Source organism: Nannospalax galili, unplaced genomic scaffold (assembly GCF_000622305.1).
Source record: "Nannospalax galili isolate Female #2095 unplaced genomic scaffold, S.galili_v1.0 scaffold1050, whole genome shotgun sequence".
Lineage (NCBI taxonomy): Eukaryota > Metazoa > Chordata > Mammalia > Rodentia > Spalacidae > Nannospalax > Nannospalax galili.
In genome coordinates, this window is record NW_008329037.1 from 675138 (window position 1) to 702228 (window position 27091).

At 44.4% G+C, this 27091-nt stretch overlaps 2 protein-coding genes across 2 annotated transcripts; both read right to left on the minus strand.

The window, feature by feature from the left end:
* Window positions 1–591: 591 nt before the first annotated feature.
* On the minus strand, window positions 592–4399 carry LOC103732336 (serine protease 44-like). Its single transcript, XM_008830906.1, has 6 exons — window positions 4393–4399; window positions 3572–3931; window positions 3100–3256; window positions 2222–2481; window positions 1327–1484; window positions 592–828 (listed from the first exon to the last, which is right to left on the minus strand). Exons 1-6 carry the CDS (start codon window positions 4397–4399, stop codon window positions 592–594), a joined length of 1179 nt encoding a protein of 392 aa, XP_008829128.1.
* A 14611-nt stretch (window positions 4400–19010) lies between these two features.
* On the minus strand, window positions 19011–23776 carry Prss42p. The gene is given in 5 exon segments (XM_008830911.1): window positions 19011–19226; window positions 20732–20895; window positions 22489–22748; window positions 23079–23235; window positions 23545–23776. Coding segments are annotated over 5 exon segments (1029 nt in total).
* Between the last annotated feature and the right edge of the window lie 3315 nt (window positions 23777–27091).

Consider the following 27091-nt stretch of genomic DNA (forward strand, 5'->3'; position numbering starts at 1 on the left):
TCCCTGGATGTGGCCACTAGGGTACTGAAGAAGACGGTGCCAGAGGGGAGAGCTCCCATGAGGCCAGTGTGGCAAATGTTTTACACTCACAGATGGATCCCCACTGGGGTGCAGAGGAAATTCTATCAGGCCAGATACTGAGCCAGATGTACAAGTCCCAGCCTTACACCTCTGTAGGAAATTGCAGAGCCTCCTCTGTCTCTCTGTCGCTCTCTGAGTGATCACGGAGTAGGCTGGCATGGAAGGGACTCAGGTGAGAACACTTGTTCCTCCACTGATGATGTCTCTCTTCTGCAGATGTCCTCTAAGACCTTCGTGAGTTATCTTCCTCTACCTGGCAGGCCAGATGGCCTTCTAGCCAGGATTGGTTCACTCTCCTTCACTCCAGACAGAGTACAGTACTAGTACAGTTAGAGCTGAGGCAGGTCACCAGAGCACCAGGCCAAGGCATGTTCCAGACTCCAAACTCCCTGCCATACCCCACTGTGGCAACAGATCCTAACTAGAATTTGAAGAAAGAGCATTGAGAAGGAAAGACAGAGGAGAGGCCTAGTGGAGACCCAGAAACAGGAGGATAGTAGGCCATGGGGATCACAGGGTCACCAGGATGCCCAGATGCAGCGGCAGGCACAGGCTTAAGATGAGGACACTTACTGAGTTTTGACATGAAACTTGACTCAGTTCTGTAATGATCCAGTCTTTGTAGTAGCTTACGTCTGTATAAACTCCAGGGATTCCTGCTCGACCGCAGCCAATGCCCCAGCTCACAATCCCTACCTGCACCCATGTTTTATTAAATTCACAGACCATTGGGCCCCCAGAATCTCCCTGGAAAAAGAGAAAGAAACAAATAACAGGATGAAATGGATTCATATCAGAGCAAACTGATTACACCCCAAGGCACTGGGGAGAGAGGTACACACTAGACTTCCTCAGGCACCTGCTAGCCCTAGACTACCTATTCAATGAGGTGTTGTTGTTTTACAAGAGAACTGAATGTAAACTGAGATAATGTTCCTTTTCTGAAACAGTAATAAATTAATTACCCCAGTGCATAGAGTGTCACATAGAAGGGACTGAAAATACAGAGCTTGTATAATTACCTCTGATTCACCTCACCCCACCCCCTGCAGGCAGCACCAGATGCTCTCTCCTGGAGGATTCTGTCAGGCTAGCCCAGGAGAGATGTAGTGACTTGTTCTGACACCCCATTATCTTGAATAACAATGAATGAGGAGCTGAGCATAATCCAGGCCCTGCCATCTGAGGATGAGGAACATATGAGGAGACATTCGCAATGCAGTGTTAAAGGACCCATGAACTGACCTGGCAAGCATCTCCTCCATTCTTATCGTAACCACAGACTATCCCATCTGTGAGCAAGTTAAATATCTGTCCCAGGTTTTCCTTGAGAAGTTGATTACATTTCTCAAGATGAATAACATTTAGCTGAACCTCCCGAAGCTTTGATATTGATGATATACCTATACGGAGATAATTCCAGAGACAGTAGATGTGTGTTAAGTGGGATAAAATGACAAGTTAGTGCTGCCTCCTCTGGGTCTCAATACTGTGTTCACATACAAGATCCTCATAGGCATTTCCTATTCTTCCCATCTGACACTGAGGGAAATGAAGCCCAACACTGCCAAGAGTATAAGAGGATGTAAAATCCAAACCAAGGCAATAAAAGTAAGAATTAGCCAAGAGAGGGACGGCAAAATCTTGTGATCTGGAGAGGTGACAACCCAATGTGTGATACTCTGCCATTAATACTAGTGATAGTGTCCTGTGCCTCAGTAAAGCATCTTTACTTTCTAGGATAGGATCACACATTCTTAGACAGGTAATGCCCCCAAAGTACCAAATCCAGATCCTTCCCAGTAATAGATCTTACAGTAATAGGAGATCCCCCCTGAGCTTTCTGACCTCTTCTCACAAACAAGAAGCTCCCTGTCTATCAAAGTAGTTGCTTTCAGCTTAAAGACTGGTCATACCCTGAGCTAAAATCCACCCTGGAGAGTATCTACCATTTGGTACCCAAGTTCTCAAGTTCTGACAAGCCCATAGAAATTCACTGACAGTTATTGCCTGGCAGCATCTTTCCCTGCTCCTCCCATATCCCCATCCTGTCCATTAGCTTGTAGACCACTCCAGTCCACTAAATAGCCAGCTCCCTGGCCTATAGTTGCTGAAGTCTTACTTTAGTCTCTAGTCTCACCTTGTTCAGCTGTTTTGCCCCATCCGGTCACCCAGCACCTGGTCCCAGTGGGTACATGGAAAGCCTTTCCAGGGAGGCACACAGGTTGGATGTTAGCACTGAAATCCACAGGGGTGGCCAGCAGAACAAGGGCAATGTCATGTAAAATTGCTCCCCAAACAGAGTAATCTTGGTGAACAATGATGTCCTTGACTGGAATCCTGACTGGGAATCCGGAGACCAGGTTTATCGCTCCCAGCACCACTGTGTATTCCAGATGACTGCAGAGAGATCCTGAAGGGTCTACAAACTTCCCCTCCACCCAGTTCAAGTGCTTTCCAGCCCAGTCCCATCTTCCTAGGCCAACCATCAGCCACCTCCCTCCATCCAAACCATATGCCCTCCAGGACCCCTGACCACCCTTGCTAGCCACCAGTCAGTTCTCCAAGTGTGGTCCCAGACCAGTATCACTTGAGAATGTGTTAGAAATCCAAACCCTCTGCTGTCACCAGAAAATGAATAAAAACCCTGGGGCTGTATCTCCACCACCCCCTTTTCATTATTGTTGTTTTTTGGGTTTTGGGTTTTTTTATGGTGCGGGTGCCCAAAGCAATCCCTGTGCAGCCGCCCTGGGAACTGCAGGCACCCTCCACACCCTTTTTAAGTTTGTTTTGAGACAGGGTCTCATTCTATAGCCCAGGCTGGCCTGGAACTCACTATGCAGACCAAGCTGGCCTCCAACTCCCCATATTCCTACTGCCTCAGCTTCCCAAGTGCTAGGTACAAGCATGAACCACCACCTCAAGCTCCTTTACTTCAAATAGAGAAGAGAAAGCTCAAGGAAAGGACAGGTCATGCAGCCTGGTAAGGGGCCCAAGCCCAGAGTCCCAGACACTCACCCATATACACAGTGGGCTGCAGTCATCACCCACCGTTGCCCAATGAGGGAGCCCCCACAGACATGCTGACTTTTGACCTGCAGGCTCACCTGCCAGGGCCATTTCTTAGCTGCCGCAGGCTGTCCACCAACTATCCTTGCTGCTCTATGGCCACAAGCTGGGGGAGGTCAGTGAAAGGAAGGGCTAGAGGTAAAGTTGTTGCTGTTCCACCACCAGAGCCAGATCCTCAGAACTGCAGAACAAGGCTCTGTCCCCTGTGAATCTCAGGGTAGGTGTGGATCCCTAAGACTCATCAGGGAACGGTGGTGTACTTTCAAATGGCATGAGCAGGTAGGTAGGATCCACTCAGAGCCCGCACCCCACACCCAGGGACCATGGTGCTCCTAAAAGCCTCCTCCTCCTAGCCATCCGGGTCCCATCCAGTTCAGTCCAGGCCAGTTCTCTATGACCAGGTGTGGCCCAGAAACTTCACCTGACATGTTTGGGTTCCAAACTGGATGTGTTTCCTGTGCCATTGCCATGGTTGAGTAGGAGTGACCGGGGATAAATGCCACCGAATCCTGGGATACCATGCTGCCCCCAGACTGTAGGACCGACAAGGCTCCGGGCATCTGGGTGAACGGCCGCTCCCGCTGCCTCACCCCAGTGACGTGGAGGTCACCCCCTGAAGGGAGAGGAGAAAGGGGAAGCGCCCAGGCCTCGCCCAGCTGCCTCTGAAGCAGCAGGAGCCAGGCCAAGTGGGGATAAATGCCACCGAATCCTGGGATACCATGCTTCCCCCAGACTGTAGGACCGACGAGGCTCCGGGCATCTGGGTGAACGGCCGCTCCCGCTGCCTCACCCCAGTGACGTGGAGGTCACCCCCTGAAGGGAGAGGAGAAAGGGGAAGCGCCCAGGCCTCGCCCAGCTGCCTCTGAAGCAGCAGGAGCCAGGCCAAGAGGGTCACCATGCCACCGCGCAGGCCTCGGCCTATGGCCGTTATTGCAGCTGCGCACAGTTCTGGCAGGGAACCGGCTCCTGGGCACCCCTGCAGCTTCCTGGCCTGACTATTTCATCTTCTCCCTTCCTTCACCCAGAAATACATCCGCGACAGACATCAACGAGCAGCTGCACAGCAGTTTCCCCAGGCTTGACCACGCCTCTCCCACAATCTCCTTTTCCCCCAATGGTCTATAACCAAAATAAAACTCCTTAAGGAAATGTTGTACCTAGCATTACTAACCATTGGGAAGGAGGTGAGACTGCTATCTTTTCAAAACTCAGCATCCACAAGAAAAGACGTTCAAGACCCACTAGTCATGTTAGCAAAATTCAAATTCATGCTACAGTGAGACATCACTACAAGTCTATCAGTCTGGGCAAAATAAATAGTAACAACACAAAGACTGACAAAGGTACAGAGATATTAGATCCCTCATATATGTGGTGGGAATGTAAAATAATACAACCACACTAGAAAACACATGGGAAGTTTATTATTAAATAAAAATGCAATTGCCATGCAATCCAGTAATTATAATCCTGGATATTCATCCCAGAGCGATAAGGATCCATGTACACACACACACACACACACACACACACACACACACACACACCACTAACCTGAATAAATGCTTACAGTATTATATCTTTATTCAACAAAGTCAGCAGCTGAAGATGATGCTGTGGTAGAAATCTTCATCGCCCATATGCGTTCTGATCCCTAGAACCTGCGAATATGTTAATTTACGTGGCCAAGTGGTCAATAGAATGAAGTTAAGGTTCTTTAGACAAAACATTATCTGAATTATGGGTAGGCCAGCTGTAATCATAAGTTTTCTCATATGGAGGCAGGATCATGGAAGCCAGAGAAAGAGATGTGATGCCAGAAGCAAGAGAAAGAGGAAAGGAGAGAGAGGAAGGGAGAGGGAGGGGAGAAGAGATGAGAGGAGGAGAGAGGAGGCAAGAGTAGGGAAGAAAAGAAGAGGGGAGAACAGAAGAGCAGGAGGAAGTTGTTTCACTGCTGTCTCTGAAGACTGAATGCAGGTAACCTCTAGAAATTGAAACCAAAAAAACGGAAATAGATTCTCCTCTAGAGCCTTCAGAAGGAAATAAGTCAGCCAGCTTTGGTTTTAGGACTTCTGCCTGCCAGAACTGCAACACACGTTTGCGTTGTCTTAAGCTACTAAATTTATAGTAAATTGTTACAGCTACAATAGGAAATTAACACAAACCCAGATATCCTTCAATGGATGACTGGTTAAACAGTCACACAGTCACACCGCAGAGTTTTACTTAGAAACTGGAATGAACTAGCAATACATGCAGCAACTTAATAAACTTCCAGGAATTATGCTAAATGAAAAAAAGCCAACACATGCCTTTAATCCCAGCACTTGGGAGGCAGAGGCAGGCAGAGCTCTGTGAGATCTGGGCCAGCCTGGTCTATATAGAGAATTCCAGACCAGCTAGGGCTACAGGGAGACCCTGTCTCAAAAAGACCCAAAAAAATAAAATAAAATAGGCATTTTAATCTGGATACAGGGCCTTTGTAATCATGAATACAAAGCAGCTTTGTATTACCTGCATAATGTCTGCAAAACACTGAGCCCTTCAACATTCCATCTTGGATAAGGGATGTGTATGTGAGGTTCCATTCCTTCCTGAAGAGCTGTGCTGGATAACTCTAGTTGTCAACTTGACACACCTGGGTAGAAGGAGCCTCAATTCGGGAATTTCCTCCATTGGGCTGGCCCGTGGTCATGTCTATGGGGTATTTTCTTGATTTTTTTTTTGAGTGATGTGGGAGGGCCCAGCCCACTGTGGGCAGTGCCACCCCTGGGGAGGTTTTTCTGTATTGTATAAGAAAGCAGGCTGAGCACAGGCCAGGGGAGCAAGCCAGTAAGCAGCGTTCCTCCATGGCCTGCTTTGGCTCCTACCTCCAGTTTCCTGCCCTGAGTTCCTACCTTGGGCTTCTTCAGTGATGAACTGTGTGACCCAGGAGATGTGAACCGAAGAAACCCTTTCCTCCCCAAGTTGGTATTGGTCAGAGTGTTTTGTCACAACAATGGACAAACAAACTAGAACAGGAGCTATTGACAAGTAATGGTTGCCAGAGGAGAGGGGTGCAGTTTTCTTCAGTAGTATAGTCACTGGTGTGTTGCCTATGATCAGAAAATAAGCCCCTACTCAGTGCATACAAGCAACCCTAATTAAACTTAGTGGGTTAAAAAAGGGATGAATTGAATTGGGCTGGAGAGATGGCTCAGCAGTCAAGAACACTGGTTGTTCTTGCAGAAGACCCGGGTTCAAATCCCAACACCCACATGGCAGCTAACGGCTGTCTGTACCTCCAGTTCTAGGGAATCCGACGGCCTCTTCTGTCCTCACGGGTATTGCACGACACGGGTGCACTTACCTATATGCAGGAAGTACACTCAAACACATAAAATAAAAATAATAAATAAAATATTAAAAAAGGATGAATTGTTGATGGGGAGAGGGACAGTGATAAGAGAGTATAATGGGACTTGGAAATAATCATAATACATTGTGTATATATGTATTAACTTAGCAAAAACAAATTTTATGGTAGGCATTTTAAAGTCCTTGTCTACTAATTTCATCATCGCTAGCATTTCTGTAGCTCTTTTTGTTGGATATTTTGTCCGTTACAGTTAATAATTTGCTGCTCATTCACATGTCTAAAAATATTTAATGACTGCATGAACTCTGTAAATGTTAGATTGTTGACTATCTGAATTGTATTGTCTGTCTTTAAAGAATGTTAAAATCTGGCAGACACCTAAGCTACTTGATCTAGTTGAGGTTAATTTTTGTTTGTTATAACAGAATGAGCCTAGCGTGTCTGCTGCTCTATAGCTAACTTAACCTAGATACTAGGATTTAAGTCTTGTAGTGTTCATGTTGCCTGCCAGATTCCTCAGCAAGATCCCTTCTCTCTGGATGAAAGTCTCCCTCTGAGAATTGCTCAGTTTTTTTAGAATTCATGTTGAGCCTGGCATTCATTTTGCCTAGCATCCTGGAAATGTATCATAGCATTTACCCAAAGACTAATTGGAATCACTATGAAAAGCTTTTAGCCCTTTCTCTGCATATCTATATCCTATGTAGCAAAGACTTTCTGAATAGAGAGGTTTTAGTTAGTATTTAGATTTTTAGTTAATATTTAGACTTTTAAAAAAATTTTATTTAATAACCATATGATTAGAAAAAAACATTTCATTACAGCTTTAAAATATTCAGTAAAAATTTCCAGAGCAAGGATACATCTCTTTCAAAAGTGGCTGTAGGCTGTAAGATTCACAGTTGAATTAATACAGTTATACAATATTGAACTCAGTATAAACACTGTAAGATATAAAATTGAATGAGTTTTAACTCTTTAAAGAATTTCTCTATTTCATTTTAAAATATGCTGTTTTTTAACATTTAGATGTTTGCACATGCATCTCTAATCTCTATGTATCTGATTATTACTAGTCATAGTCAGTTACACTCAGATCCTTGGCACCTGAGTATGGAGGTAAAGTCATCAGATAGATTTCAATGGCAATGTTTGTCACCTCTACTAATTAACATGAAGTAAAATTTTATGCTTCTTCCTCAAATATGTCTTTTTTTTAATTTGTTAATTTTTGTGTGTGTATCTCATACAGAACATCCCACACCATCTTATTCATCTATATATCCACTTCCCAAATGGCACCCTCCCATAGCCACCTTCCCAAAAACACTTTTTTAAACTTTTAAAAGTTAATATTTAGCAAGATTACTCCATAGTTAAGAGGTTAGCTATGTGCTGGCTAACAGTTGTCTGTAACTCTAGTTCTAGGGGATCCAGTGCCCTCTTCTGGCCTCCATGGGCACTGCATGCACATGTTGCACTTACATACATGCAACATGTGTATAAAATACTCATACATGGGCTGGAGAGATGGTTAAGCGATTAAGAACACTGGTGGTTCTTGCAGAAGACCCAAGTTCAAATCCCAGCAACTACATGGCAGCTAACAACTGTGTAACTCCAGTTCCAGGGGATTTGACAGCCTCTTCTCTCCTCCGTGGGCATTGCACGACACGGGTGCACTTACCTACATGCAGGCAATACACACATACACATAAAATAAAAATAATAAATAAAATATTTTTAAAAAAGAAAGAAAGAAAGAGAGAGAGAGAGAGAGAGAGAGAGAGAGAGAGAGAGAGAGAGAAAGGGAAAACCAAAGACCAAAGCTGAACGTGGTGGCTCACGCCTGTAATCCCAGCACTTGGGAGGTAGAGCCAGGAAGATCTCTGTGAGCTCAAATGAGACCAGCCTGGTCCACATAGCAAGCTCCAGGCCACCTGAGGCTACAGGGAGACCCTGTCGCAGAATAGACCAAAAAAAGAAAAAGAAAAAAATCAAAGGCCAAAGGATTTTCCAACATGGGGTCAAATTTGGTGGAATAATGAAGGTTTCCATTAGCTCTTTTTTTTTTTTTTTTGGAGCTGAGGACCGAACCCAGGGCCTTATGCTTGCTAAGCAAACGCTCTATTACTGAGCTAAATCCCCAACCCGTTTGTTTGTTTTTTTAATCCTAACTAATTTATTGGGCTTACTAATAGAGCATAGGGGTAGGGGTTTTGTGCTGGATAGCTTTAGTGTCAACTTGACACACCTGGGTTGACGGAGCCTCAATCAGGGAATTGCCTCTATTGGACTGGCCTGTGGCCATGTCTGAGGGGCATCTTCTTGATGAGTGACATGAGAGGGCCCAGCCCACTGTGGGTGGTGCCATCTCTGGGCAGGTGGGCCTGTGTTGCATAAGAAAGCAGGCTGAGCAGGGGCCAGGGGAGCAAGCCATTCCTCCATGTGCTCCAGTTCCTGCTTCCAGGTTCCTGCCCTGTGTTCCTACCTTGGGCTCCCTGAAGAACTGCAACCTGGGAGTTGTAAGCTAAATAAACCCTTTGCTCCCCAAGTTGGTAGTGGTCAGAGTGTTTTGTCACAGCAATGAAGAACAAACCAGAACAGTAATTGGTACCAGAGAGTGGGATATTGTTGTGACAGACCTGACCCTGGTGTTTTGGGGAGGACCATGGAAGTGTTTGGAACTTTGGGCTGGAAAAGCCATTGTGTGCTCAGAGTTTGTTGCTGTGGAGCTTGGAACAGTTATGCCAAAAGAGTTGTAGACAATGGAGGGATGGAGGCCTGGCCTGTGAAGCTTCAAAGGGAAGCAAAGACTATCAGGGCTATTCATGTAAGATTTTGAATTAAGAATCTGTGGGTTCTGGTCGGCTGGGATTGAAGAATCAGCTGTGATTAAGAAGAGACCAGAACCTGAAGTAAAACCTTTGCTTTACTGGGACAATTATGCTGGTTATGGGGCTGAAAAATCAGCTGTAAGTAACAAGAGACCAGCATCACTGAGCTGAAGTCTTCTGGGAGGTATTTCCTCAGAGTCAGCACACAGAAGGACCCACACCTCTATCTCAAGCTGGAAGCAGGACTCGGTAATGTGTAAGAGTCTCCTGCATGGTTCTGGTGTTGAAAGCGTGAAGGGGTCACAGAGAGCAGCTGAGGTACTCTGAGAGGCCAGGAAAGGCCCTAGGTGAAAGTGCAGCTTCAGTTCTGAAGTCTTCTGGGAGGTATTTCCTCAGAGTCAGCACACAGAAGGACCCACACCTCTATCTCAAGCTGGAAGCAGGACTCGGTAATGTGTAAGAGTCTCCTGCATGGTTCTGGTGTTGAAAGCGTGAAGGGGTCACAGAGAGCAGCTGAGGTACTCTGAGAGGCCAGGAAAGGCCCTAGGTGAAAGTGCAGCTTCAGTTACAGCGAAGACCCCAGGATTGAAGGAGTCATGTAGAGAATCTGAGGCATTGCACCCCGAGAGGCCAGAAGAGGACATTGGTGAGGGTGCAGCCTCTGTTTCAGTGGCAACCCCAGCTTTTTGGAGATGCCGGGACCATGGGACGACCACCAAGGACAGCGGCAGGTGTGGAATGGAGCTGGCCTGGGTCTGCGAGATGGGCTGAGTGTTCTGTGGACTGCAGAGTCAGAGCAGTGGAGCTGCCAGAACCCTTCGGAGCCCAGAAGATCGTGAGTGAATCCCAGATGTCCAGCATTGAACTACTTTGCTGGACTTTGGTTTTGCTTAGGTGTGCCCATTCTTCCATTTTAAATAAGACAGTATTTGTTTTGGATTATACAGGAGCCCACAGTTAAGAAACTTTTAGAAGAGGATGAAATTTTAAGTGTTTGGATTATTGTTTTGGATTTTACAGAAGCCCACCCACAGTTGAGACTTTTTAAAAGAGACTATGAACTTTTATGTGTTTGGATTTTTCAAGGACTGTGGGGTTTTTAAGGTTGTATTGTCTTATGTTATGATATTAACATCATACCTTGGGGACAGAAATTGGAAAGTTATGGTTTAATAGTGATGTTTGTATGTCAAGTTGACAAGGGATCAATTGTGCTGGATAGCTTTAGTGTCAACTTGACACACCTGGGTTGAGGGAACCTCAATTGGGGAATTTCCTCTATTGGACTGGCCTGTGGCCATGTCTGAGGCCATCTTTTTGATGAGTGTCAATTGCAATGGACAGGGTGGTCCCACCTCTGGGCAAGTGGGCCTGTGTTGCATAAGAAAGCAGGCTGAGCAGGGGCCAGGAGAGCAAGTCAGTAAGCAGCATTTCTCCATGGCCTGTACTCCAGTTCCTGCTTCCATGTTCCTGCCCTGAGTTCCTACCTTGGACTCCCTGATGAACTGCAACCTGGGAGTTGTAAGCTAAATAAACCCTTTCCTCCCCAAGTTGGCAGTGCTCAGAGTGTTTTGTCACAGCAATGAAGAACAAACCAGAACAGGTTTATTTACAGAAGAGTTGGCGCCCCCTATTTATGGCTGTGCTGGAAAGTCCACACTCAGATATAGATCCTGTGACTACCTGACAGCTGCACAAAATGGCAAGAGAGGTGCCTCAAGGCATTCTCAGCTTGTATATCCTTATCCCCTCCCCCACACGCAACTAAGGTTGACTGATTGTGTGGGAGGGGTAGCTGACTCCCCCCTTGACTCCTTGATGAGTGTGGGAAGGAGGTGTGACTATAGCTTTCCAGTATAGTGGTCAGCAGACACTTCCAGGTAACACTCCACCCCTTCCTCTGGCTCTTACGTTCTTTCCACCAACCTTTTCTGAAAAAAAGTCCCTGAGCCTTGGAGGGGGTGGTAGGTGTGGGATGATCTTCCTCCCATTGTGGCAAGGCACTGAACTTTTGGGTCTCTGCATCATCTGTTTTCCATGTCCCATTTCAGTGGGATTCCATCTACTATAAAAACACAAACAGCAAGAAGCAAGAACATCTAAATAGTGACTGTTATAATAACTTAACCTATGGGTGTAAACACAAATGCTTGGATGGTACTTTAGCAGGTGCATCACATCCACCTAACAAAACAATTGTAGAGGCTTCCCACTGGGGCCTATATTCTCCCCTGCACACATGGTTGGCCTGGTCTACAGTACTAGATGTGTATTCCATCCCTAGGAGCCAGCATTATATCCAGTTGAAAATTTGCTGATTCTATATACACTAGACACTCCACAATTGCACCAGCAGGAACATCTTATTTGGTATGTTGATAGTGCAACACACGGGGTCCACCATTGAGAAGAATTATAGGGGACAGTTCTCCCCAACCATCTGCATATCACCTCTGGCACCATGAAAGTCATCCATCCAGTGGCTGGGAGTTTCCAGCTTAGTCCAAGCTTGATTTCTCCCTCTCCTGCACTCACATTATAAAGTGTCTTCAGCAATAGGGTTTTTCCATCCACTTCTGGTGTACCTTGGTTTTTTGTTTTATTTTATGTGTATGCCTGCATGTATGTAAGTGCACCCATGTTGTGCAGTGGCCTCACAGGTCAGAAGAGAGTGTCAGATCCCCTGGAACTGGAGTTATAGACAGTTGTTAGGGTGTTGGGATTCAAACCTAGGTCCTCTGAAAGAGCAGCCAGTACTCTCCAGCACTCTAACCACCATCTGTTGCTCCAGTTCCAGGGGATCCAAATCTCTCTTCTGGCCTTCAAGGGCATTGCATGTATGGGTGCAGGCGAAACGCTCATACACAGAAAATTTTTTTATTTATGTATTTGTGTGTATGTGCATGTGTGTACAAGTGCCCCAGAAGTTCAATAGAGGGCAAAAGATCCTCTGGAGCTGGAGCTATTGGTAGATGTGAGCTGTCCAATGAGGGTGCTGGAAACAAAACGCCAGTCCTCTGCAAGAGTTGTAAGTGCTGTTACCTGTTGAACTGGCACTATGCATAGTTCTTGCCCCAGCTTATTCCTTCCCCTATATAATTCTGGAGCCCTTGTTAGGTCCCTAAAGACAGAACTAGGATTTTAGTCTAGGATTCCCAGAATGGCCACACTGAAATATCCCCTGCTTTACCATTACTCACATCTCTGGTTGAACTCTTTCACAAGAGACAAAGCCTGGTCTATTGACATCCCTCCATTGCAATTGACATCCGTCTCAAGTCAGACCTCTAGGACTCCAATAACAAATATAGATGCCATGAATGTTCGTATTACTCAGTGGCATTGCTGCCATTTCCTTCCAGCCAATGGCTTTTGCTTTCAGTTTCTTAACAATGGCTTTCAAAGAGCAGACTATCTTGATTTTGATGAAATTCAGTATCTCTTTTTTTCCTTGTATTGTTTATACTTTTTATACCATACATAAAATTTCCTTATTTAAGGGCCACAAAGATTTTTCTTCTTTCTTCTAGAAGTTTTATAGATTCATGTTTTACATTTAGTTCTATATTTCATTTTGAGTTAAGTTTTCTATACATACAAAATAAGGATCAAAAGCCATTTATCTAACACCCTTTTTATTTTTTGTAATTGCTGGGTATTGTAACAAGGGGCTCAGGCACCCTAGGCAGGAGCTGTACTACTGAGCTACACTCCTAACCCTCTAGCACTATTTGCTAAAACAAACAAACAAACAAAAACCCCACAAAACTATCCCTTCTCCCATTGTGTTACATCAATACTTTCATTAAAATCACTTGGCCATATAGATGCAGACCTGTCTCTGAACTCCTTATCCTTTCTGTTAATTGTAGCCACCTCCTTTGTCCCTTTGCCACTAAGAGTTAACAGACTTCTGGCACTTGGCTCACTAGAAGTTATCAAACTTCTTTGGGCTTTGCTGATGCAGAGGCTTGAGGGAAGGAATGTCTCTTCCCAATATTCTGGGACTGATAAGACATCGGTTTCTAGGATGGTGGAAACAGGTTGTCACACACACACACACACACACACACACACACACAGTCTGTGCATGCATCAAAGGAGCTTTGTTATTGGAACAGTCACCATGGCCTTGAGCATATTATGCTGTGTTCTTACTACAGTGATGGGAAAATTCCTGTGTTCTGTAGTGCTTGAGCACTTATCTTATGTAAACTGTGTGAATTTCCAACACTAAGCTTCCTAAATAGAAGCTTCCTGAGTAATACGCTCCTGAGCAGCACAACCCTGGAGACTCATCATCTGAATTTCAGTTTCTCAGCACCAGTCACATCAGGGCATCTACAATTGATCTATATTTCTGCCCTGATGCTAATACAACCCTGTGTTGACTACAATATCTTTATAAAAAGTCTTGGAATCCAGTAGTTTTCTTCATATTAATCATTCTTAGCCCTTTCTTTTTCTTTTTTCATATACATTTTTAAGAGTTATTTGTGTGTGTGTGTGTGTGTGTGTGTGTGTGCACATGTGTGCAGATGCCTCCAGAGGCCAGAAGAGAGTGTTGGATCCCTGGAGCTAGAGCTACAAGTGGTTGTGAGCCACCCAATGTAGGTGCTGGAAACCAAACTCAATCCTTTGAGAGATGAAGTATTCCTAATCACTGAGACATATTTGTGCATGTTTATCTGTATGTTTCTTTTGGGGAAGGTTCATGCACACAAATGTAAGTATACATGTGGAGACCAGAATATCTTGGGTATTGGTCCTCAGAAACTGTTCCCTTTGGTTTTTGAAACAGAATCTCTCCCTGGAACCTCGGCTTTGCCAATTAGGTTAAGCTGGCTGACCAATGAACCCAGAAATCTGCTGGTCTCTGTCTCCCCAGGCACTGGGATTACAAACATGCACCACTTCATCTGGCTTTTTATGTAGGTCTGGTCATTGAACTCAGGTCCTCATGCTTGCTCAGCAAGCACTTTAAAGAGTGAGCTTATTCCTAGTGCCTTCATATGCATTTTATAATTAACTTGTCAGTTTCTACCAAACTCTAGCTGGAAAACATAATAAATTTGGAGGTACACAATCAAATTTCAAGACTATAAACTCTAGTAACTAGGACAGTATGCAATTGGCATAAGAATACATAGATGGAAAAAGACTAGAAATGGGTGCTAAAATATACAGTCAACTGGTAGTACAAACTGATGTGAAAACAAATGCATTTTTGACAAATGGCACTTTAACAAATGAATAAAACTTGACGTGGAAATATATACTTTGATTCTTTTTCAAACTGTAAATAAAAATTAGTTTGTTGATCATAGATATAAATGTAAACTCCAAAACTAGAAACCTTATGGGAGAAAAACATGGAAGAAGATTCTTTGTAATCTACAGTTTAAAAAAATCAAGTCTGACCTTCAGTATTGTAATCAGAATATATGAATTAAAAATCATCAACAAAAGAAGGGAAAGTATCCCAATTAAAAAATGGCAAAAGACATGAAAGATACTTCACAAAAGAGGATATACAAATGATCAATGATGTGGCAGGATATAAAGAAAAAAATTTAAGGTGACATGGGAAAAGAAGTCCCTTACTCTGAGATCTAGTTTGTGTTTCTGAAAGCTAAGAGTCAAAAATCCTCACCACAATTAAAATCAAGATTGCCTACATAGGGCAATATTTGTTTTTCTGAGTGATATCTCAAACAAGTGTTTTTGAAAAATGGACTATGCTTGCTAAGGGCCAGAACATAAAACCTTTGTGTTTAACTTTATCAGCGTGCCTCTCATCCTTAAGCATGAAAAATGTACCTCATGTCACCTTACCATTTTATTTATAAAAGGAAATTCTTTAAGAGAAATAAATAGATCAACCTACTTTATTTTTTACTTTTCAAACTTCACTAAATCTTTGAACTTGGTTGTAAATTATATCCTATGAGAAATGTAACTTCACAAAATCAGATGGATGTGATGAATGGCTATGATGGATGGATGGATGGATGGATGGATGGATGGATGGATGGATAAGATAGGTGATAATTGATAATAGATTGATAGAGTGATAGATTAGATTAGATAAATGATACATTACATAGATAATGGATGGATGGATAGAAAGATAGATGATAGTGTCCTAGTTTGTTCTTCATTGCTGTGACAAAATACTCTGACCAATACCAACTTGGGGAGGAAAGGGTTTATTCAGTTTACATTTCCCAGGTCACAGTTGATCTGGGAGCCCAAGGTAGGAACTCAGGGCAGGAACCTGGAGGCAGGAGCTGGAGCACAGGCCATGGAGGATCACTGCTTACTGGCTTGCTCCCCTGGCCCCTGCTTAGCTTGCTCTCTTATCCAACACAGGCCCACCTGCCCAGGGGTGGCACTACCCACAGTGGGCTGGGCCCTCCCACATCAGTCATCAAGAAGATGCCCCACAGAGGAGGCAATTCCCCAATTGAGGCTCCCTTAACCCAGGTGTGTCAAGTTGACACTGAAGCTATCCAGCACAGATAGATAGATAGATGATAGATTAGATAGATGATATATTAGATGATAGATAGATAGATAGATAGATAGATGATAGATTAGATAGATGATAGATTAGATAGATAGATAGATAGATAGATAGATAGATGATAGGTAGGTAGATGATAGATAGATAGATAGATAGATAGATAGATAGATAGATAGATAGATAGATAGATAGATGATAGATTGATGGATCGCCTGGGCTTTTTGATTGGCTAGCTTTCTCTCTCTCTCTCTCTCTCTCTCTCTCTCTCTCTCTCTCTCTCACACCCACACACACACACACACAAATAAATCTAAAGCCTGCACTGTCTCTTCCCTCTACTTAATAAACACATTAACTTTATGTCACTCTGACTTGTCCTCAAATTCTTTTCTGTAGCTCATAGTCAATGACAGGACTTTACCTGAGTCCAGGTCCCTAAGTGGGAAATTACTCAGGCTAAGGGTAGCAAAGTTGGGCTTCCCCTCTGTGCTGGCTACTGACAAACAGCATGTGAAAAGGTGCTCAATATCATTAGTTGCAGGGAAATGCAAATTTTAAAAAGCTCAAAATCATTTTATACTTATTAAAACTGGACAAATAAAAGTTGAATGAGGACAAGGATCACCTGTAACTGTCACTTACTGCTGGCAGTATAAAACGTTGCATCCAATTTGGAAAACTTTGGAGATTTCTAATAAAGTTAAGCATTCATCCATCCTATGAACCAGCATATCCTCATGTATTAACATATCAGCAGCTATATTCATAACAGCCCCAAACTGTAAATAATATAAACGTCTATCAACAGGAGAGTAAACATCTTGTGAAATAGCCATATAATAGATCACTATTTTGCAATTTAAAAAGATAAATAATAGTTATATATGGATGAATCTCAAAAACAATATGTAGAAGAAGGTAATCACAAAGATTATTTACTGTAGGGTTCTATTTATATGCAATTCAACAACATGCAAATGCAATCTGACAGTAATAGCAGACAAGCCAAGAATAAGGAAATTGTTATTTGTAGAAATGCCGTTGCAGCCCTCTAACAGAGATATAAGATTTACATTTAATTAAGCTGCTGGCATTTTGGACCTCAATTATTCATTAATTCAATGGGTATAATTGGAAACATCTGAAACTTTATTTCTGGATTGGATCAACAAACTCAGTTATAAAGCTCCATGCACAAATATGAGGACCAAAAGCAGCAGGATCTAACTAACTAAAACCATCTTCCCACATGAGAGTAGACAGGGACCTATCCTCTCATTCTGTAGTTTAAAAAGGACTCCAGCTCCAGGGGATCCAATGTCTTCTTCTGGCCTCCGTGAACACCTGCACACATGTGCACATACACATAGATTCACACACATCACACATAAATAAAAAGTAAAATAAATCTTTAAAAACAATGTATTAGTCAGGGTTCTCCAAAGAAACAGAACCGGTAGAATAAATATATATTTATAGAGATTCATCAGCTTAGCTCACAGGATAGAGTCCGAATAGTCCAACAATGGTGCTGAGAATCCGTAGTTGCTCAGTCCACAAGACTGGATGTCTCAGTAGTCCCAATCTGGCACTGAAGGTCTGACAAATTCCAAAAGATCAGCTAGTCTTCAGTCTACAGCAGCAAGACGAACTCACCAGCGAGAGAGAAGGCAAGCAGCAAGAAGCCTGGTGTTCTCCTGCCTTGGCCTTTTATATGGGCTGCCATCAGAAGGTAACACCCACATTTAGGGTGTGTCTTCCAGCTTCACATGATCCAATCAAGAAGATCTCTTTCATTTCAGTTAATCCCAGATCCAGTCAAGTTGACACCCCGGATTAGCCATCACAAACAATCATCAAGCTGGCATGGTGGCACATGCTTTTAATCCCAGCACTTGGGAGGCAGAGGCAGGTGGATCTTTGTGAGTTTGAGGCCAGCCTCGTCTATATAACAAGTTCCAGGCCAGCTGGGGCTACAGAGAGATGGTTTCAAAAAGACCAAAAATAAATAGATAGGTGATTATATGATAGATGATAGATAGATAGATAGATAGATAATAGATAGGCAGACAGACAGATAGATGATAGATAGATAAAATCATCAGGGTGGGTATGGTGGCATGTGCCTGTAATCCCAGCACATGGAAGGTAGAGGCAAGAGGAGCAGGAGTTCAATGTCATCCTCACCTACCTGAAGAGAGTGAAGCCAACCCAGCCTACTTGGAGATCTTGTCTCAAAATAAATAAAATAAAATGGGGACTGGAGAGATGGTTCAGCAGTTAAGAGCACTGGCTGCTCTTGCAGAGGTCCTGGGTTCAGTTCCCAGCATCCACATGGTGGCTAACAACTGTCCATAACTCCATTTCCAGGGGATCCAACGCCCTCTCCTAACCTCTGTGGGCATTGCACGACATGGATACACTTACACACATGTAGGCAGTACACTCATATACATAAAATAAAAATAATAAATAAATTATAAGAAAGCACACAGGAACCTCTCCAAACATTTATTCGGTTCACATCTGAAATTTTTCCCACTCCAAAACTGCCTGAACACAACTTGGGGTATCCCTGGATATGGCTACTAGGGTGCTGAGGAAATAGAATGCTAAACAGGGTTGTCCCACCAAACCACCAGACCTGTATACCCAGAGGCTGTGTACTCAGCCAGATGTGGAAGTTCCAGTCTCACACCTCTATAGAGAACTGCAGTTCCCCCCCCCACCATCTAGTTGGTATGGCAGAGTCTCACGTGAGCTGTGAAAGCAGAGCCAGATCTAGCATTTGTTAAACCACTGATCAGTCTCTCCTTTGAGTCTGTTCTCCAAGACCTCCATGAGCAACTGTCATTTACCTGGCAGGCCAGTTTGCCTTCTAGCTGGAATTGATTCACTCTTCTTCCAGTCAGGCAGAGCACAACTCAAGAATAGTAGTGGCCAAGGAAGGTGACTAGAGCACCAAGCCAGGACACTTTGAGGCTCCAAGCTCCCTGACACACTCCACTGTGGCTCTCTACAGGGCAAGGGATCCCAAATGGAATTTGAAGAAAAGGCATTGAGAAGGAAAGGGGGGGCCAAGGAGAGACTCCAAGAAAGGAAGAGAATGAGATGCCATGATCACAGTGTCCCCAGGATGTCACAAGGTCAGCAAACACAGGAATAAGATGAGGAAAGCCACTGGATACAAAGAGGTAGCCTGGTTCACCACTGCACGTAGCCACTTGCTGTAGACGCTAACATCTGTATAAACTCCAGGGTATCCTTTGCGACCACAGCCAATGCCCCAGCTCACAATCCCCAACTGCACCCATGTTTCATTGAGTTCACAGGACATGGGGCCTCCGGAATCTCCCTGGAGAAAAAAAAAATACAAATGGCAAGGATGGTATTGACCCAGGCTGGTTGCCCTGAAAGGCATAAGGGAGACAGGCTTGGATAGGGTTTTTTCAGGCATCCCAGAGGCCCTGCCAGAGCTTGGTGCGGTGACATAAGCCTGTATTACTAGCACTAGAAGGGTAAAGCAGGAGGATTTCGGGAAATTCAAGGTCAGCCTGGGCTACATACCAAAACATTGCCTCAGAGGGCAGGGGGAAGCCTTGCCAGGCCCAAGCTTCTGTTAATTCATGAATACCAGAACTGAATATATGACTATGGTGACTGAAAAGTTAATGGGAAAAATGTTAACATCCTCTGAGGTTATTATGATCACTTTCCAAACTATAGTAGTGTTAAACCTTGAATATCATTTCTATGTGGCAGCTCCAAAATACTCATATTTAGCCAGAATTATCTCTGAAGCTCCTAACTCATATGGTAAGATCCCTCTACATTACAGAGCCCATTCTTACATATTTGTCTCTCAAACCTGCTACCATCACTTTTGTGCGAAACACCTGGTCTTCTTCAACATCTTTCTCACCACCCCCAAACTCATAAGAACTGATCATTGGACCTCAAACATACTCTCCTCGTTACTTTGTTGCTCCAGCCCCTGCTCAAGATTCAATAGCATTTCCAAAATACACAACAAGTTCTGAAGGTATCAGTCCATACACCACACATCCAAGGAAGTCATTTATCTAAAAGGCAAATCTAATCATGTTTCCCTAGCCCCACGTCTCACTCCTGCCACAGCCAGTCTGAAAACTTGACCCAGCTCTCTAGGCTACACAAATTCTAGTGCTAATCTATTTCCCTGGCCACATTTGCTCCAAGTGCGTAAAACATTCCTCTCTACCCCCCCCCCGACCCCCTAGTATTGGGGATTAAACCCAAGGCTTCATGCTGACCATGTGTTCTACCTCCCCAGTCCTGAAGTGAAGACAAAGTCTCACTACATAAACCAGACTCACCTCAAACACACGATGTAGCCTAATCTGGCTTTGAACTTTTGATCCTCATGTTCAGTCTCTTGAGTGCTGAGATTACAGGCAGATACTACCAGTGGGTCAAAACTTTTCTTAAATGTAAGAAGTGCCCTCAGACATCTACGCCCTTAAACGTACTGTGTACTACCTCTAAAAAAAAGAATGTACTCACAGGAGAACCTTGAACTCCATGTCTTTGGATTTCACCTCCCACAGTTGTATAAGCAGATATGGTGTTATGTTGTAAGGCTGTGATGTGGGTTAACTGAGATAGTATAGGTTAATGTTCCCTTTGGCATGGTTAAGCACCACATAGGAAAACTCAATGAAGAACATTATTAACATTACCCATCCCCAACTTTCAACACCTGAACAGGAACGCCAGACAGCAAGGGCTACCTCCTTTAGAAAGAAGCAGAAGTCAGTAAGTCAGATAGCATATAACTCAGGCCTTGCCATCTGAGATTGAGGAAAGGGCCCATGAACTTACCTCACAAGAACCCTTTCCACTATTGTCTTTATAACCACAGACCATCCCTTTAAAGACTACATCCTTAGAAGATGATGTGGCCTTCTGCAATATCTTATTACATTCTTGATAAAGGATGACATTTTGCTCTACCTCCTGGAGAATTTCTGCCGGAATTCCTGACACTAATAGAAAAGATCAGCAGTATGTAAATCCACACGAGCACTCAAGAACCCAGGAAGAAGACAGGGCAGTGAGTGTTCTCATTTGACACAGGAGGAAACTGAGGCTCAAAGCTCTCATAGGAAACGGATAGGGTAAGAGACAAAATTGAACTAGGCCTGATGGCACAAATCTGTAACCCCTTGGGAGGCTGAGGCAGGAGACTCTCAAGTTCAAGGCCTACCTGAGCTACAGAGTGAGAAGGCCAGCCTGGGCAACTAGCGAGATCTTGCCACAAAACAAAAAGAAAAGAGAGGTCTATGGATATAGTTCAGTACTAGAGCCCTTTCCTAACATGTTTGAGGCCATGGGGTCAATTCTCAGCACGTAAAAAAGGCAAAACTAAGATAAGGGATGGAAGAAGAGGCAAGGAAGTGACAGCCCACCAAACACGTTACTCTATCAGTAGTAATAGTGACAAGACATTCTCCACAGCTTTCCCTTTGTTTTTGTTTTGTTTGATGGTTGAGATGGAGGGACGGTTTTTTATGTAGCCCAGGCTAGCCTCAAACTCTCAATACTTCTGCATATAATCCCACACCCAATCAATCATCTTTACTAGAACATAATCACAGACTCTCAGAGATATAGAGCCTTAAAGTTACCACACCTAGCCTCTTCCCATGGATAAGAGGGCTAGCCAATAGAATTCTTCTGGATCTCCCCATTCCACTAGGGACAGGAAGCTCCATAACTACTCCCAGTGAGAAGCAGCTCTGACTGGCAGGCAGCTCATCATCTCATGAGCAGAAATTCACCAGGATAATTCAGTGCATCTTGGCTTTGTCTAAAGGGAATGTAGCAATACCCTTAAATCATCCCAAAACATTTCCCCACAAATCTGCAAAACGAGATTTGACTCAACTCTAAGGCCCGGAAGAAGCAACTTTCTTTGGCAGGGACTGGAGGGATGACTCTGAGGTTAAAAGCACACACTGCTCCTGCAGAGGACCTGGATTTTGTTCCCAGCACCAACATGGTGGCTAAAAGTCTGCAACTCCAATTCCAGGAGACCCAACACCGCCACCTGTGGCCTCCATGGGCACTGCACCCACATAGTACACTAACATACATGCAAGCAAAACACTCATGCACATAAAATAAAAATATTTTTAAAAAATATTTGTCTTAGGGGTTGGAGAGATGGCTCAGCAGTTAAGAACACTGGTTGTTCCTGCAGAGGACAAGGGTTCGATTCCCAGCACCCACATGGCAGCTAACAACTGTCTGTAACTCCAGTCCCAAGGGATCCAACAGCCTCTTCTGACCTCCGCAGGCATTGCATGACAGGGGTACATTTACCTACATGCAGGCAATACACAGATACACATAAAACAAAAATAATAAATAAAATATATTTTAAATATTTGTCTTAGAACAAAGAGTCCAACACAATTTCTGGGATTACCTAAGCTAACCAACTGCCATCACCCTGACTCCTGCCAAAGTGCTCCCCCTTTACCCACCTGCAAAGCCACCTCCTTTTTTGTCCCTCCCATTAGCCTTTTGTCTACTTAGGGATGAGGCTGAGTTTCCTTCTGACCTCCAAGTCTTACCACCTGGTGCTGTTTTGCCCCATCCTGTCACCCAGCACAGGGTCCCAGTTTTCACTCAAAAAGTTTCTGAAGGGATACAGATAGGGTGGATAGTAGCAGTAAACGTCACAGGGTGTTCGAGCTTGAGAAGGGCAATATCATTTTTAACAGTCACAGATGAGAACTCAGGGTGAACAATGATGTTCTGGATGGGAATCACCAAATTTGTGGTTTTTTGGTAGACACTCCGATCTCCCATCTTGACATTGTACCGGATACGGCTGTTGGAAAGAAGGCATGCCCTTCACTAGGCATGCTTGGGAAGCATTTCCTGTGCCCTTTCTACCCATTTCATGTTTCCTAGCATGACCCCAGGCTCTTTTGCCTCCTCTACCGATGTCTCTATCACTAAAACCCCTCATGACCTCAATTGTTTTGCCTGCACCCCACCTTAAGAAATTCTAGTAACCAGATCATATGATCAATGCAGAACCCTTCTCCCTTTTTTTCAGTATCTTGTATTAGATGTTGCCTATTTTCCAGGGTAATGGATGTTTTCAGACTGCAGGATTTCCTCCAGAACTCCCATCTGTCCATCTGCCACTCCTCACCTGTAAATACAATGCGCTGCAGTCAACACCCACTGTGAGTCGATGAGGGAACCTCCACAGACATGCATGTGTTTGATCCGCACGCTCACCTGCCAGGGCCACTTACCCTCATCAGCATCCATTCCTCCAATGATTTTCAGGATGGGTTGGCCACGCACTGGGTGAGAGCAATGTAGAAAGAACTCAAAGAATCAGGCAGGCCCTCTCTTCTTTCACAGAACGCACCGCGTGCCCCCAATGACTGCCAAGAAGGAGCCATGTCCTCTTGAACCCCAGGGGCACTTCACACCCTCAAGACCTAGGTATCATACATTTCCCACAGTAGAGTCACATTCATTTCAGATGCCACTAGCCACAGGCAAGGCGACTAGAATTTACCCCATAGCAACCTGTGCAGATTCAGGGTGTCACCTGGTCCCATCAAGGCACCTTGACACCATCCTCCCAACCCTCCTCACCAAGTTACCTGAGGTGAACGATATGAAAGCGGAGGGCATGGTGGGTTTGACGTCCTTGTGGTCCACCTTGTACAACGGCCCCTCATGGGGTGATGATATGCTGGCCCCTGGGGCCTCACTACGCACTGAGGGCAAAGGCGAACTAGAGAGAGCGGCGGTAGCCACCCAGGCCTCACCAAGCCCGAGCTGCAGCAGCAAGAGCCAGGCCACCAGGCCCAGGCAGCCACTGCCCACCGCCATGCTACCACGAAGGCCACCCCACCGCCACTCTCGCGACACCCCTTTCGCAGCTCGCGGGGGAAACGGGCCCCACCCTCGAGGGGCTATGCAGGCCGCAGCAATGGCAAGCTGTGGCTTCCTGAGTGGGAAATGACGTTCTTGGTTTCACTCTGTTCCTCACTCCAGCTTTTGCACACCCAGAGCCCTGCCCAGGACACGGGGGGCAAGTGTCCTTGATGAAGATCTCCCACTTCAGGGCCTGCTCTTCCCGCCGGGCCTATGCTGGAGCAGGTAAGACTGGGCCCTAGTTCTCTAGAAAAGTTTTTCAAGCTAAATTTAGCTCATTCACCAGACCTAGACATGGGGTGGAGAGTGTTAGATAAAAGCCGGGCAGGGAATAGCCACAGGAAACATAGGACTCCAGTAAAGCAAAGTTTATTTCTTTAGGATTGCTGGTGGCTGGCAGCTCAGCTGGGGAGAGAAAGGCAACCAGCAGCCTTCTGACTGCTGAAGAAGTTCTTATAGGGAGGTTGGGGAATGTGGAAGGTGGCAAAAATAATCTTTACAGTTTCAAAGGAAGTAGCTTGAACTGAGACAGCTCTTACATCATTGGGTCTGGGTGCAGGGACCTGTTTATCTTCCAAAATTATCTGGGGAGCCAGGCCCGGTCACGGCACACCTGTAGTCCCAGCACTTGGGAGACAGAGGCAGGCGGATCTCTTTGAGTTCAAGGCCAGCCTGGTCTACACAGACAGCTGGGGCTCCAGGGAGACCCTGCTTCAAAAAGACAAAAAATAAAATAAAAATCTGGGGAACAGCTTTGTGCTGCGACAGCTCTAAATGTAGCTGTCTGGCCAGTTCCTGTTTTGCAAGGCGCCTTCATGGCCTGTCTTGTGAGGCTTTTTTACACTGGGAGAGGGTCATCTGCAGACCTGGACTCTTAACAGGGAGAGTACAGGATCAGATTGGATAAAGGACTAGGCTGCTCTTGTATCTCAGTCATAGGACAGGCAAATTAGCCACCACCACCAATGATACCTGCAAGTGGGTCCATTCTTACCAGCTCTGTGTCCCTGGTGTCTGCTGTGGAGGCCCATTCTTTTGTCTTTGCTGCCCAGGTGCTTACTAGGGTGAGCTACGACCCCAGCAAGGAACTTATTATATTTCATGACCAAATATGGGTTATCATTCAGCTTGTGTTAAACAATCAAGAAAGCATGTAGAATTATTACAACAAACGGAATTTCTGATAAATATACTCTTAATTTGAGCTTAAGCATACCTAATCAATAGTACGTAAAAGCCATGTAAATTGGCAAAAAAACAAACAAATAAACAAAAAAAGCCAAAAAAAACCCTTGCAGTTCTTTCGGGGCTTTTTTTTTTTTTTTTCATTTTATGTGTATGAGTGCATTGCCTGTATGTGTATAACTGCACCCATGTCATGCAGCACCTACAGAGGTGAGGAGAGGGCTTCAGATTCCCTGGAACAAGAGTTACTGACAGTTGTTATCTGCCATGTGGGTGCTGGGAATCAAACCCGAGTCCTCTGCAAGAGCAGTCAGTGCTCTTAACTGCTGAGCCATCTCTCCAGCCCTTGCAGTTCTTTTTTAAGGAAGTTTTCTCCTCTTGGCTTATACTTTTACCTGTCCCAGAGCATGCTGGGATCTGACTATAGTTATTAGCTCTAGAAACAGTAAGGACTGATTGAAGTGGTACAGGTACTGAACTGACAAACCCTTATAATGCAACTTCTCCAAATAAAATTCTTACAGTGTATCTAAGGTAACAAAGACAAGACTGATCAAACGAATCAATCAAGACCACTGCCTCTATTAGAAAGAGAGGCAATATGGCTAAGGGGGTCAGCATACCATAAATCTATCCAAATACTTCTCATTTAAATTGTCAATCTCACTTTTTTTCCAATCAATGCCTTAACTTTGATGAAAGAAGTCTCATGAAGTTGTTAACTTATGTTGAAATAGAAGTCATCCCAAAGATTACATACATTTTATTTCAACTACATGGGTGGTGCAGTTCTAAGAAATAAGAAATTATTTCAGGGAAATCAAAGAACCTTTTACTCTAAGAGATTAAAATCTGAGATTGTTAGGTTGATGAAGTAGCTCAGCAGGTAGAGGTGCTTGCTGTACAAACAAGCCTGATGACCTAAGTTTAATCCCCATAACCCATTAGAAGGAGAGAGCCAACTCCCAAGACTTGTCCTCTGACCTCCACATAGATACCTACGCTCACCCATGCACATCATATACACACATAATAATTTATAAATTTTGAAATTGCCTTCTTTGTTCTTGACAATCTTCAGTGCAGTAATAAATTACCAGCCTTCCCTTCAGTCCCTGAATTCTTCAATTCCTCAATAACATTGTATTGAGTAGTATAGTGTGTGTGTGTGTGTGTGTGTGTGTGTGTGTGTGTGTGTGTCCTGAGGTTTGAACCTTGGGCCTCATGTACTTTAAGCAAGTGCTCTAGCACTGAGCTACACTCTGTATCTCCAGCCCAATGCATTGTCTTTTAATATACGAAAGCCAGAGTGTGGCCTAGTATAAGACTTCCGTACTTCCAGGAGCTGCTGATCCAAAGTAAATTTGCATCTTTTCGAAGGCTTTTCTCCATAAACTTTCATCAAGTGTTCATAAGAAAGATTAGAGGCAGGGCAAAGGACCAAAGAAAGCCGTGCTTATGATGTGGTTTGGGCAGAGGTGAGCAAGAACCAACCACTTTGAGAAAAGCATAAAGTCAGTCCTAGACCCTCATACTTCTTTCTTCTTTTCTCAATCCTTACCCTCACCCACAAAAGCCTTGTGCTCAGAGGAAGGAGGGGCAAAAAACTCACTTTTAAAGCATGGGTGAAGACAACGTGGGAAGAGTCAGGTCATGAAGAAGATGCCATCCTTAAGAGCACAAACCACATGGCCGGGCATGGTGGCACACGCCTTTAGTCCCAGCACTCAGGAGGCAGAGGCAGGTGGATCTCTGTGAGTTCAAGGCAAGCCTGGTCTACATAACAAGTTTAGGCCAGCTTGGGCTACAGGGAGACCCTGTCTCAAAAAGACCAAAGCACATACCACACACCTGCCTAAGACTTAAAAGGAAAACCCAACTCCTACCTGCTAGCAGGCTGACAAGCATTCAGAAACGAGCAATAACAATCTACTGCTGGCAGAGAGAGTCAAAAAGCATGGAGAAAACAACCTCTCTCAGAGGCACAAAGAGAAAGCCAGTAACTGAAAATGGAACAGACACTAAGAGAAACTCTCAACAACTCTCTAGCTGCCAATGAAGGCAAAAATATTAGAAGAATTTGAA

What these genes read in the sequence shown, in the direction of transcription:
- LOC103732336 (XM_008830906.1), bottom strand. An exon ending in GGGCAAAACAGCTGAACAAG is followed by an intron (nt 1,485 to 2,221) that starts GTGAGACTAGAG and finishes ATCTCCGTATAG; the next exon opens with GTATATCATCAATATCAAAG. An exon ending in ATGGAGGAGATGCTTGCCAG is followed by an intron (nt 829 to 1,326) that starts GTCAGTTCATGG and finishes CTCTTTTTCCAG; the next exon opens with GGAGATTCTGGGGGCCCAAT.